The following is a 14,493-nucleotide window of genomic DNA, read 5'->3' as shown; positions in this document are numbered from 1 at the left end:
TGCTGGCCTTCAAGGCACAAATGCTGATGCTCCAGATACTCAACTAGTCTTAAGATGGACAGTTTTATTGCTTCTCTAATCAATCAGCACAAGTTTTCAGCTGTGCGAACATAATTGCAAAAGGGTTTTCTAATGATCAATTAGTCTTTTTAAATTATAAAACTTGGATTAGCTAACACAACGTGCCATTGGAACACAGGAGTGATGGTTGCTGATAATGGGCCTCTGTTCGCCTATGTAGATATTCCTTTAAAAATCAGCCGTTTCTAGTCATTTACAACATTAACAATGTCTACACTGTATTTCTGATCAATTTTATGTTATTTATATGGACAAGAAAATGTACTTTTCTTTCAAAAACAAGGACCTCAAACTTTTGAAAGTTAGTGTATATAGGTTCAGAACTTTTGTGAAACAGAACAGTTGAAAAATATATGGCAAATAGATTATGAACATCACCTCCTCAATATTTCAGAGCAGTCCAAGGGGATTGGGTAAGGCCATTTCCCAGCCTGTCACTGTTTCATGTAAGTTATTTTAGTACATGTTTGTAAAGTAATAACTCTAAATAAATAAATAAATAAATAGATAATAACAAAGGCCTTCCTCACTTATTGTGACAGCATAATGGTCAGTTTCTGTTGACAAATGGAACATAAAATACTGTATTCTATTCAGTTCAATTCTATTCCTTCCAGAGATTGCAAACTCCACTACCCTGATAATGTTGTGAAGACCAGAGCTAGCTTACCTGTATAAGACTAATCAGCCACTGCAGCTGTCTCTGATTGCCTGCCTGGTCCACAACGTCAGTAGTTGGCCGGGAAGTCAAACTAAACATTTCCAACACCTCGCTGACACTTGGATGATCAGGGTAAACTATGCTTGCGTCTGCAATGGCACCCTATTCCCTACACAGTGCACTACTTTTGACCAAAACCCTATGGGCCCTGATCAAAAGTAGTGCACTAGATAGGGAATAGGGTGCCATTTGGGATGAGCCTCTGTAAAATCACTGTTGTCCGGCACTCATTACCCTTTGGTGAGGGTGGATTTGACAACCCTCAGTTAAGCTATTTCAACACGATTAAAGCGCCACCCCTTAATTGTTACCCTCTGTAACATTTAAACAACACCATTTAAATAGACTGCAACATTCAAATGTATCTTGCATGGTTTCATCATGGGCCTACACCTCAGCATTTATCAGTTAAGGTATGATTAGGTACATTCCCTAACAATATTGTACAGTAGGTCCAGTTTTCTTGGTGTACAAATATTAACATTCACTTTTGTCAATGCAACTGTCAGCATTCAGGGATCTTAAGTAGGATGGTGCTTCACTGTAGGTTGTTCATGTCAATTAACCTGACATTAGTGTCCCTTCAATATCGATAAAACATTGATACTGAAATCTCTAAAACAGCATTCCCAAATGATTTTTCTTGTGCTGTTCTGAATGTCTTAAATCTTACCACAGGAGTCGTCAAGGTTTCTGAGGTTTAGTGCAAATCTGAGAGGAAATGAAGGCAACAATGTAAATATAACAAAAATATTTGTGCGTTGTGATTGGCCCTTGCTTTTCTACAAAAAAGGTACAAAAGTTTTGTCCTCGATGAGAGTGAGAGACAGATTTTTCAGCTCCTCGGGCGAACTGACAGTCTTATAACCCAGCTCCTGTAGAACTTGCTGACACACAGTCTGTGTGTAATCAACCATGTCATAAGACAATTTGAGCCTCCAGCTTTCTGCGTTGGCCGCTGAGTCCCGAACAGTGCCGTATTTATGCTTGGCTGACAGATCATTGCTTCCCCTAGTGTTGTTCTGGATCCAGTCTCCTACGTTTTTGTCCATGACCAGACCCAGGTAATCATAGATCTTCTTGGTCTTCTGGAGAGGGTTCTTGGCCAGGTCCTCATACCTGACCAGCATATACCTCCCTTTGAGCCAGGGGGGCTTGCTGAGCCCAGTGGTTACAGATCCCAGAAAGTCCTCACAGACCATGGTAAGCTGGGTGAGGTCCAGGTTGTAGGGCCTCCTCCCAGTGGCCCTCCAGATCCTCCAGAGGCGGTAGGTGTCCCTGAAGGTCTCAATGCGTGAGGCCAGGATCCCTCGGGGGTCCCTAACCAGCTGGATCACCTTGAGGTTGAGCCTAGGGTCCTCCACCAGAGCCCTGAGGTCACTCACCTCCGGTATCCGTACGGTCTTGATGGCCACATGGCGCCGCTCCCGGCAAGCGTCCGACGCCAGCGTCATGTTGAGAACCCCACACCTCTTGACGCACTCTCCTTCATCGATGTTCAACTCTCCAGGACTGAAGGCGTCGCAGACAGGCAGGGAGCACAGAGCCTTGCTGGCTCCCCTCCGGAACAGCTTGTCTGTACTGTGATTGGCCGGCTGGGGTTTGATGTAGCTCTCCAGGAAGTAAAGGTCACAGTCGTAGAGGCTCCGGAGCAGGTCCCTGCTAGCCCCCAGCATCACCCTGGTGTCGCCTGCCGTCCTGCTGCGGGACAGGCGGGGGAGCAGGGTGGTCTGGACGTGGTAGAGCGGCTCAAACAGATAAAACACATCCTGGTGCTGGTTGAACAGCTGACCCACGAAGGAGCTGCCGCTGCGGGTCGTGGCCAGGATGAGAACATGGGTCTTCCTGGAGACATTGGAGGAGAAGTAAAGAAAGTCGTCACAGATCCGCTTGTCAAAAGACAAGTCCACCACATCCTGCCCCAGCATGCCACAGTTCAGAGGGTTGGAGATTGTCAGTGGACACATCTGGAATGGCTTGGCTGTGAACGTCCTGATGGCTGTGTACTGGATCGCTATGGACGCTAAGGCTAGCAGAATCACAGCCTTCCAGGAACATTGCATGGCTGAATTCATTCATTTAGATAGATGATACAGTCTGTTCAGATCCTGGTGGAGCAAAAAAAATCAAAATAATTGGGATACACTCATGCTGTATAGAATCCACAAACACCGACAGAAAGCAGCAGCAAAACAGTTTATACAGCAGTCTCACTATGAAACAAAAAAGTTAGTGTTTTGAATCCCAAACTTTTTCTTCCTAGATAGTTACTTTGTTGATCTTACAATTTGTTTTATTACTGTTGTTTTATTGAACTGTAATAAAGGCCTTACCCTCATATAATACTGTCAAATACAATAAACCAGACCCAGTTTCGATGTTTAGTTGTTATTGTTTTTTCTGGTCCATGGCATTTCTGTATTATGAGCTGTAGGCAACCCCAAATTTCAGAAAGCAATTACATACTACATCAAAGACTATAGGATTCCTAGGACCTAAGATTCCATCATGTAGATTCTAATTTCGATAATGGACATATTTTTATAGATACCATTTATATAAAATAGCTTCACCATGTTCAGATCTCCAGTGGCAGTAATACAATCAATAAAACATAATTGATTAAAATACTATCAATTGTTTATGTCAAGGATACTTTTGAGCCTATATTTTACATCTATATACTTACAATGTATGGTATTCTCTATTCGACTAATATTATCTATACTTCACAAATAAGAAAAATGGCTTTCAAGTTAAAAATGTTGTGATCTAAAACAGAAATAAACGTAACTAGCAGTTGTTCGTCAATACTGGTGGCTTTCTTCTGATGAGAATATAAAATACACCTAAAATGTGTCCAAAATAAACATTTTATGCTACTTTGTAAATGTTTGGTGGTATTTTATTTTCCCCTTGAATAAAAACTAAGGAATTCAGTGATTGAAATCAGACTAATGCAAAAACCTGTCTGAATTTACTTCAGTCACTCATCGTGACAAAAGGCTGGCGGCACCTGTAGAAAAGCGTCTTGTAATTTCTCTGGCAACGCTACATCTGGCAAGGGATAGATAGATGTGACAACGAACAATTGACGACAGACAGCGCGATGAGATCTGTGATTTACCGCAGTGCAACAGAATACGCTTTCATTCGAAGATGATTAGTCTACAAAAATGGGCTAGACGTCTAGGCATAGCCTCAATAACACTTTTCATATCTGAAATTACCAAATAACGGTCATGTTATTCTTCTTAATACACACAAAACACATTTTTAAACATAAATAAAATGCATAAACCCCAAATAATCCAATAAACTACTTTCTTACCACATAAATTCATAGTGGGTAAATAAAAGGTGTCCGTGAAAAACAATAGAAAAGCAATGTAACGGTTCAAAACATGTCGTCAAAAAAATCTGATATTTTCGGACTAAACATTATCGAACGGCAGCTGTCCCGTCTTCTTCCCTCATGCGTCTGAATAGCAACACGACAGGAACTGCTCCCACATGTAGAATAATCAGAATCAGTCCGTGTTTTACAAGGATGAGATCGTGATAAAATAAATAAGTCAAAGTTGCAAGGCAGAAGAACATGAAACTCCAAGACACAGGGTAGAACAGATTAGAGAATGATGCCGCAGCCTTCGCAAAACCCGCCGCCACCGCACCGACGTGTAGGCTGTTCCAGATTGCCTTGACTAATGCGCATGTTGTAGTTTAGGCTATAGGTTGGTGGTTTGGCTGTGTGTGAGGTGTGCCAATAAGTGCCCGCGCGTTCTGGACCACCCTAAACGTCCTCTACATCCTTCTATCAACTCTCCCACCCACAGCCCCTGATAAACACATGTTGCAGTCTGAGATGTTTACAGTCACATGGATTAAGTGAGCAGAGCTGAGTTCAAATACATGCCTATTTAAGTATTTGTATTTTGAGTATTTTCTATAAATGCTAGGCTATTTGAAACTTTTCTAATACATTTGTAAAATACTGAGAGTTACAATCTCTATAAAGACAGGTATTTTATGCAAGGTAAGGTCACAGGTAAGGTCTAATGAGAGAGAGGGAAAAATAAATTACATTACTATCCCATATAGCAGAGACTAAAGGGTCAGAAGAAATGTTTGTGCTTTAGTGACAACTGAGTGAATACCACAAGGTATAAATACAAGATCTTCTGTAACCTCTGCCTTTTCTCTCTCTCTCTCTCTCTCTCTCTCTCTCTCTCTCTCTCTCTCTCTCTCTCTATGTCACTCTCTCTATGTCACTCTCTCTCTCTGTCACTCTCTCTCTCTCTCTCTCTCTGTCTCTCTCTCTCTCTCTCTCTCTCTCTCTCTCTCTGTCACTCTCTCTCTGTCACTCTCTCTCTCTCTCTCTCTCTCACTCTCTCTCTCTCCCCCTCTCTCTTTTTTCTCTCTTTCACACTGTCACTCTTCTTTCTCTTGCTCGCTCTCTCTCAATAACAAACAATGAAGCAAAACTGAAACTTAGTATGCCTATGTAAGTATTGGATTAGATGAGCATGGTCTGGCTGGCAACATCATTGAGCTAATGCAGCCTGAATGAGAAGAGATATTATCAGCACCACTCCATCAGTCTGGCTACATTTAAAAAAACGAGAGATATCAAAATTTGTCCCAACAGTTGAGGTTAGATCTGATCTCTGAGCTCAATGTGTCCTAAATGGCACCTTATTCCTTAAATAGTGCACTACATAAGGCATGTGGTGCCATTTAGGATGCAATCTTAGACTGCAGCTGAATGGCTGCGAGCCAGAACAGACAGACAGTTCAGAGCACAAAGCCAGTTGTCATAGAGAACAGACAAATAATGTAATAGTGCCTACTGTATAGCTAATAAATGTGTATGCTCATAGCTCATAAAACTCATAGTTCAAACTCAAAACTCAGTTCAAACTCAAAACTCATAGCTCAAAATTAAAAACGCATAGCTCAAAGCTCATAGTTCAAACTCATAGCTCAAAACTCAAAGCTCAAACTCAAAACGCATAGCTCAAAACTAAAAACTCATAGCTCAAAATCAAAACTCATGGCTCAAATTCAAAACTCATAGCTCAAGCTCAAAACTCATAGCAACTAATATCTGAAGAAAGTGTACCTATTCTAGTATCTTCTTATTATTTGGACCTTTTAGCACCAAGTCTGAAAACAAAAAGAAAATACCTTGACCCGTGGTCTCTCATGGCCTCTCTACCTGTACCTCTCTACCTGTACCTCTCTACCTGTACCTCTCTACCTGTACCTCTCTACCTGTACCTCTCTACCTGTACCTCCCTACTTGTACCTCTCAACGTGTACCTCTCTACCTGTACCTCTCTACCTGTACCTCTCTACCTGTACCTCTCTACACGTACCTCTCTACACGTACCTCTCTACCTGTACCTCTCTTCCTGTACCTCTCTACATGTACCTCTCAACCTGTACCTCTCTACACATACCTCTCTACCTGTACCTCTCAACCTGTACCTCTCTATGTGTACCTCTCTACCTGTACCTCTCTACCTGTACCTCTCTACATGTACCTCTCTACCTGTACCACTCTACATGTACTTCTCTACCTGTACCTCTCTACCTGTACCTCTCTACCTGTATACCTCTCTACCTGTACCTCTCTACCTGTACCTCTCTACCTGTACCTCTCTACCTGTACCTCTCTACCTGTACCTCTCTACCTGTACCTCCCTACTTGTACCTCTCAACGTGTACCTCTCTACCTGTACCTCTCTACCTGTACCTCTCTACCTGTACCTCTCTACACGTACCTCTCTACACGTACCTCTCTACCTGTACCTCTCTTCCTGTACCTCTCTACATGTACCTCTCAACCTGTACCTCTCTACACATACCTCTCTACCTGTACCTCTCAACCTGTACCTCTCTATGTGTACCTCTCTACCTGTACCTCTCTACCTGTACCTCTCTACATGTACCTCTCTACCTGTACCACTCTACATGTACTTCTCTACCTGTACCTCTCTACCTGTACCTCTCTACCTGTATACCTCTCTACCTGTACCTCTCTACCTGTACCTCTCTACCTGTACCTCTCTACACGTACCTCTCTAACTGTACCTCTCAACCTGTACCTCTCTACACGTACCTCTCTACCTGTACCTCTCAACCTGTACCTCTCTACACGTACCTCTCTACCTGTACCTCTCAACCTGTACCTCTCTACACGTACCTCTCTACATGTACCTCTCTACCTGTACCTCTCAACCTGTACCTCTCTACACGTACCTCTCTACATGTACCTCTCTACATGTACCTCTCTATACGTACCTCTCTAACTGTACCTCTCTACCTGTACCTCTCTACCTGTACCTCTCTACATGTACCTCTCTACCTGTACCTCTCTACATGTACCTCTCAACCTGTACCTCTCTACACGTACCTCTCTACCTGTACCTCTCTACAAGTACCTCTCTACCTGTACCTTTTTCCTATTCTCATCCCCCTCTTCTCTCTCCTCTCCTCCCCCTTTCCTCTCTCCACTCATTCCCTCTCCTCTCCTCCCCCTTTCCTCTCTCCACTCATCCCCTCTTCTCTCTCCACTCATCCCCTCTCCTCTCCTCCCCCTCTTCTCTCTCCACTCATCCCCTCTCCTCCCCCTCTTCTCTCTCCACTCATCCCCTCTTCTCTCTCCACTCATCCCCTCTCCTCTCCTCCCCCTTTCCTCTCTCCACTCATCCCCTCTTCTCTCTCCACTCATCCCCTCTCCTCTCCTCCCCCTTTCCTCTCTCCACTCATCCCCTCTTCTCTCTCCACTCATCCCCTCTCCTCTCCTCCCCCTTTCCTCTCTCCACTCATCCCCTCTTCTCTCTCCACTCATCCCCTCTCCTCTCCTCCCCCTTTCCTCTCTCCACTCATCCCCTCTTCTCTCTCCACTCATCCCCTCTCCTCTCCTCCCCCTCTTCTCTCTCCACTCATCCCCTCTTCTCTCTCCACTCATCCCCTCTCCTCTCTCCACTCATCCCCTCTCCTCTCCTCCCCCTCTTCTCTCTCCACTCATCCCCTCTTCTCTCTCCACTCATCCCCTCTTCTCTCTCCACTCATCCCCTCTCCTCTCCTCCCCCTCTTCTCTCTCCACTCATCCCCTCTTCTCTCTCCACTCATCCCCTCTCCTCTCTCCACTCATCCCCTCTCCTCTCCTCCCCCTCTTCTCTCTCCACTCATCCCCTCTTCTCTCTCCACTCATCCCCTCTTCTCTCTCCACTCATCCCCTCTTCTCTCTCCACTCATCCCCTCTTCTCTCTCCACTCATCCCCTCTCCTCTCCTCCCCCTCTTCTCTCTCCACTCATCCCCTCTTCTCTCTCCACTCATCCCCTCTTCTCTCTCCACTCATCCCCTCTTCTCTCTCCACTCATCCCCTCTTCTCTCTCCACTCATCCCCTCTCCTCTCCTCCCCCTCTTCTCTCTCCACTCATCCCCTCTTCTCTCTCCACTCATCCCCTCTTCTCTCTCCACTCATCCCCTCTTCTCTCTCCACTCATCCCCTCTTCTCTCTCCACTCATCCCCTCTTCTCTCTCCACTCATCCCCTCTTCTCTCTCCACTCATCCCCTCTCCTCTCCTCCCCCTCTTCTCTCTCCACTCATCCCCTCTTCTCTCTCCACTCATCCCCTCTCCTCTCAGTCCCCCGGCCTCAACGCTTTTGTTTTTTCTCTCTTCCTCAATTTGCTTGAACCCAGACTTCTGTATTTGAAATAGGATTTTCTCTCACTCGCCCCCTCCAAGCAATTTCATCCTAACTCCTATACTGCCAAAAGTGAGATTATGGTTGGCTTTAGCTAAATCAGTTTCATCTTTGTGTGTTCAACGCAACTTCGGTTTCAATCAGCATGTGTGCTCAAGCATTGGAAAATGTCTGCGGGGTGAGTGTGTGGTTGAGCGGAGATGGGCCTGTGCTCTAATCCACCCTGGTGAGCATTAGTAATAAGCTCTCCATATGTGTCGAGGAGACACACATACAGGACTGTCCAGTCTCCTCTATGCTAAATCACTCTTTGTCTTCAGTAATGCAGAGCGACTCCACAACTGACTATTTCTGAAATTGACTAGCTAAGCCTAGGAACCTGAGAAGTGCCTTGGCTCAGCTATATGCAAAGACTACAAATTATTAAGCAGAGATAGACAAAAACACCATGTCTTCGTCCATGGCACCCTATTCCCTATATAGTGCACTACATTTGACCATGGCCCATAGGGTGCCCTTTGGGAGGCTGCCCAAGGCTAAAGATCCGTTATCAATCCAGCCAGGTTGAGAGGGAGGCTTACTGATAGCCCAAGGTATGACATTGAGTATAAACATTTCACATCTGCACAAGCGTGCCAATTCACATTTTAGTAGACAGTGTTATCTAGAGCAACTTACAGGAGCAATTCGAGTTAAGGGCCTTGCTCAAGGGCACATCAAACAATTTTTCATCTTGTCAACTCAGGGATTTGAACCAGCAACCATTTGGTTAACCACCCAATGCTCTTAACCGCTAGGCTACCTTCTGCCCTGTGAAAGACTGAATCATTAAACGGAAGCCTAGGCAGTAAGCATTGCTGCAGAGCACATACCGTCAAGCTGTTTCATAATTGAATGTAAACACAAGTTCTAGCTACAATAACATGCAGGGGAAAACATCAACATCTGTGTCTGCATAGTCAATAAATCACACCGGCTAGAGAGGATACAGTTGGAATAGGATCAAGACAATCTCCTTGGGGAATTACTGAGAATTGCTGGGAATTGCTGAGAATTGCTGTGAATTGCTGAGAATTGCTGTGAATTGCTGTCAATTGCCGGGAATTACTGTGAATTGCTGTGATAATTAACTTTTCAAATGGTTTACACCTCCACACCCCACAGACATTGTGAGAGTGAAATATGAATAAGTGAGACATGAATAGCTCACCTTGTGCGCGTATGCGTGTGGGTGGGTGGGCACGTGCGGGTTGGTGTGTGTGCGTACGGGCGTGGGTGCGTGCGAGCGGGTGTGTTTCCGGGTGTGGATGTGTGTGTGTTTCCGGGTGTGGATGTGTGTGTGCGAGAGGGTGTGGATGTGTGTGTGCGAGCGGGTGTGGATGTGTGTGCGAGCGGGTGTGTGTGCGGGTGTGTGTTCGGGTGTGAATGTGTGTGTGCGAGCGGGTGTGGATGTGTGTGTGCGAGCGGGTGTGGATGTGTGTGTGTGTGCGGGTGTGGATGTGTGTGTGCGTGCGGGTGCGGGTGGTTGTATGCCTCCCATAGCTGATCATTTGAATGGAACAGGAGCCAAGAACATGCCACACAGTTGGCCAAGGTTGTTCCCCCAGCTGTCTGCGGATGCTTCCGGGGGCAGACTGGGACCAGAAATTAGCCCAGGCATTCTAACACATTGGCCCATTTTTTTTGTTATTAGTAGCCAAATAATGGTCATTCTGTACACAACACATATCAATTTAGATGGGTCCACAGGGTTAAAGATGGAGCAGCCCATCTGGCATTTGCCCAAACTTCCCTATGGCTGTTTCCGGGTCCCTCCATCCCTCCAGTCGAGACAGATGACTCGATTTGGAATAATTGGAATGAGTTAGTCGAGAGGAGAGAAGAGTGAAGTTCTTGGAAAACAGTCTGCTGTCAGGTTCAACTCTAATTAAGACAAGCACAGGCCACGGCAGTCTGGGGATGCATCCCAAATGGAATCCTATTAAATACATAGTGCACTCCCTTTGACCAGGGGGCTCTGGTCAAAAGTAGTGCACTATATAGGGAATAGGGTTCCATAGGGTTCTGGTCTAATGTAGTGCACTATAGAGGAAATAGTGTGTCATTTACGACGCAACCTGTGTTTTCCATTATTCAGAGAAGCTGTTGACAGAGGCCACCTCTATTAGCAGGAAGGGAATGAGCTTTTATGGCACCAGTTTTTAGTTTCAAGGAACAGCTCAGAGTTTTACTGAAAGTGGTACTCTGTAGTAGGCTGTCTGATCAAAACAGTCTAAATAGTTTTGAGAGGTTAGCCTACATTTTCCTATGCATTGTGGATTAGCCAGCAGCATACCAGCCTGCATCCCACTCCTGGCTTGCCTCTGAAGCTAAGCAGGATTGATCCTGGATGGGAGACCAAATAATGCTGGAAGTGGTGCTGGAGGGTCAGTAAGAGGCACTCTTTCGGGCTCCTGGGTGGCGCAGTGGTCTAAGGCACTGCATCGCAGTGCTAGCTGTTCCACCAGAGATTCTGGGTTTGAGCCAAGGTTCTGTCGCAGCCGGTCGCGACCGGGAGGCCCATGGGGCGGTGCACAATTGGCCCAGCGTCGTCCGGGTTAGGGAGGGTTTGGCTGGCAGGGATATCCGTTGTCTCATCGCGCACTAGCAACTCCTGTGTTGGGCCGGGTGCAGTGCATGCTGACCAGGTCGCCAGGTGTACGGTGTTTCCTCCTACACATTGGTGCTTCTGGGTTGGATGTGCATTGTGTCAAGAAGCAGTGCTGCTAGGTTGGGTTGTGTTTCGGAGGACGCATGACTCTCGACCTTCACCTCTCCAGAGTTGCAGCGATGAGACAAGACTGTAACTACTACTAATTTGACACCATGAAATTGGGGAGAAAAAAAGGGGGTTAAAAAAAGAGTCACTCTGGTCTAAAAAAAATCATACCAGGACAGTGATTGGGGACATTTCCTCCTCTCCCCTGTAACTATTCCCCAGGTCATTGCTGTAAAGGAGAATGTGTTCTTATATTTTGTAAAGAAAGTTCATACTATTATCACATTGCCAATCTTATTTCCAAGCACTTCTGGACACCAGATCGACAGTTACTAACCTCGATTTTGACTTAAAATCCAGCGTCAACTCCGACGAAGCTGTTCCCTTGTTCACACCAGACGCTATCCCTTTGTTTCATGGGCTAGCAAAACACAGCAGTCTGAGACGTAAGTGAACATCGAGATCTTCGTTCGAGAGTCTCCTATCAGAGGGACTTGAAAAACTGCGGTAGTACAGTGCATTCAGAATCTATTCAGACCCCTTGACTTTTTCCACGTTGTTATGTTAGTCTTATTATAAAATGGATTATATATTTTTTTTTCTCATAAAAATACACACAATACCCCATAATCAATCCTGACTTCCCTGCCACTGAAAAATATCCCCACAGCATGATGCTGCCACCACCATGCTTCACCGTAGGGATGGTGCCAGGTTTCCACCCGACGCGACGCTTGACATTCAGGCCAAAGAGTTGAATCTTGGTTTTATCAGACCAGAGAATCTTGTTTCTCATGGTCTGAAAGTCTTTAGGTGCCTTTTGGCAAACTCCAAGCAGGTTGTCTCTTGCCTTTTACTGAGTAGTGGCTTCCGTCTGGCAGACTCTACCATAAAGGCCTGATGGGTGGAGTACTGCAGAGATGGTTGTCTTTCTGGAAGGTTTCTCCCATCTCCACAGAAGAACTCTAGAGCTCTAACAGAGTGACCATCGGGTTCTTGGTCACCTCCCTGACCAAGGCCCTTCGATTGCTAAGTTTGGCCGGGCGGCCAGCTCTAGGAAAAGCCTTGGTGGTTCCAAACTTCTTCCATTTAAGAATGATAGAGGCCACTGTGTTCTTGGGGACCTTCAATGTTGCAGAAATGTGTTGCTACCGTTCCCCAGATCTTTGCCTCGACACATTCCTGTCTCTGAGCTCTACGGACAATTCCTTCAACCTCATGGCTTGGTTTTTGCTCTGACATGCACTGTCAACTGTGTGGCCTTATGTAGACAGGTGTGTGCCTTTCCAAATCATGTCCAATCAATTTAATTTACTACAGGTGGACTCCAATCAAGTTGTATAAACATCTCAAGGATGATCAATGGAAACAGGATGCATCTGAGCTCAATTTTGAGGCTCATAGCAAAGGGTCTTAAAATTTGTGGTTTTAAGGTTTTTATGTTTAATACATTTGCAAAACAATTTGAAAGACCTGTCATTATGTGGTATTGTGTGTAGATTGATGAGGATTTTTATTAATTTAATACATTTTAGAATAAGGCAGTAAAGTAAAAAGTCAAGGGGTCTCAATACTTTCCGAAGGCACTGTATATACAAAAGTATGAGGACACCCCTTCAAATTAGTGGATTCAGTTATTTCTGCCACACCCGTAGCTGACAGGTGTATAAAATCGAGCACACAACCATGCAATCTCCATGGACAAACATTGGCAGTAGAATGGCCTTACTAAAGAGCTCATTGACTTTTAACATTGCACCGCCATAGGATGCCACCTTTCCAACAAGTCAGTTTGTCAAATTTCTGCCCTGCTAGAGCTGCCCCGGTCAATTGTAAGTGCTGTTATTGTTAAGTGTAAACATTTAGGAGCAACAATGGCTCAGCTGCGAAGTGGTTGGCCACACAAGCTCACAGAATGGGACCGCTGAGTGCTGAAACGCAACACGTAAAAATGGTCTCTCCTCGGTTTCAACACTCACTAACGAGTTCCAAACTGCTTCGTCAGGAGTGTAATGAAATGGGTTTCCATGGCCGAGCAGCCGTACACAAACCTAAGATCACCATGCCCAATGCCAAGCGTCAGCTGGACTGATGTAAAGCTCACTGCCATTGGACACTGGAGCAGTGGAAACGTTCTCTGGAATGAGGAATCATGCTTCACCATCTGGCAGTCTTACAGACAAATCTGGGGTTGGCGAATGCCAAGAGAACGCTACATGCCCCAATGCATAGTGCCAACTGTAAAGTTTGGTGGAGGAGGAATAATGGTCTGGGGCTGTTTTTCATTGTTCGGGCTAGGCCCCTTAGTTCCAGTAACGGGAAATCTTAACCCTACAGCATACAATGACATTCTAGATGATTCTCTGCTTCCAACTTTGTGGCAGCAGTTTGAGAAAGGCCCGTTCCTGTTTCAGCATGACAATGCCCCCATGCACAAAGCAAGGTCCATAAAGAAATGGTTTGTTGAGATCGGTGTAGAGGAACTGGCTTGCACAGAGCCCTGACCTCAACCCCATCAAACACCTATGGAATTAATTGGAACGCCGACTGTGAGCTAGGCATTATCGCCCAACATCAGTGCCCAACCTCACTAGTGCTCTTGGCTGAATGGAAGCAAGTCCCCTCTGCAATGTTCCAACATCTAGTGGAAATATGCAAGAGACTATAGTTGAGATGTGAGGAAGGCTCATAATAATGGCTCGAACTAGTTAAGGGAATGGCATCAAACAAGAAAGAGACAATGAATTTGAGACCGCTTTACAACATCGGAGTTGTTTGGATAAAAAATCTGAGTTGTTGACCTATACAATTACTGTAAAGTTAACCTGCAATCAGATATCATACCTACAGACCTATCAAGACAACAGAACCTCTGCTATATAGCCTCGTTATTGTTATTTTATTGTGTTACTTTTTATTTTATTTTTTACGTTACTTTATTTAGTAAATAAATGTTTCTTTAAATGCATTGTTGGTTAAGGGCTCTTAAATAAGCAGTTCACAGTAAGATCTACACCTGTTGTATTCAGCGCGTCTGGTACTCCCTGTATATAGCTCCACATTGATCTGGTACTGGTACTGCCTGTAAATAGGTCCACATTGATCTGGTACTCCCTGTATATAGGTCCACATTGATCTGGTACTGGTACTCCCTGTATATAGCTCCACATTGATCTGGTACTGGTACTCCCTGTATATAGCTCCACATTGATC

At 45.1% G+C, this 14,493-nt stretch overlaps 1 protein-coding gene across 1 annotated transcript; it reads right to left on the bottom strand.

The window, feature by feature from the left end:
* Window positions 1–327: 327 nt before the first annotated feature.
* On the bottom strand, window positions 328–4,604 carry LOC110499877 (carbohydrate sulfotransferase 1-like). Its single transcript, XM_021576940.2, has 2 exons — window positions 4,134–4,604; window positions 328–2,910 (listed from the first exon to the last, which is right to left on the bottom strand). The coding sequence occupies exon 2, from the start codon at window positions 2,875–2,877 to the stop codon at window positions 1,585–1,587; it is 1,293 nt and encodes a 430-aa protein (XP_021432615.1). The 5' UTR covers window positions 2,878–2,910; window positions 4,134–4,604; the 3' UTR covers window positions 328–1,584.
* Between the last annotated feature and the right edge of the window lie 9,889 nt (window positions 4,605–14,493).

The sequence above is a fragment of the Oncorhynchus mykiss genome, chromosome 2 (genome assembly GCF_013265735.2).
Source record: "Oncorhynchus mykiss isolate Arlee chromosome 2, USDA_OmykA_1.1, whole genome shotgun sequence".
Taxonomy (NCBI): Eukaryota; Metazoa; Chordata; class Actinopteri; order Salmoniformes; family Salmonidae; genus Oncorhynchus; species Oncorhynchus mykiss.
Note: the sequence above shows the minus strand (reverse complement) of the source record. Positions and strands in the feature narration are given on the sequence as shown.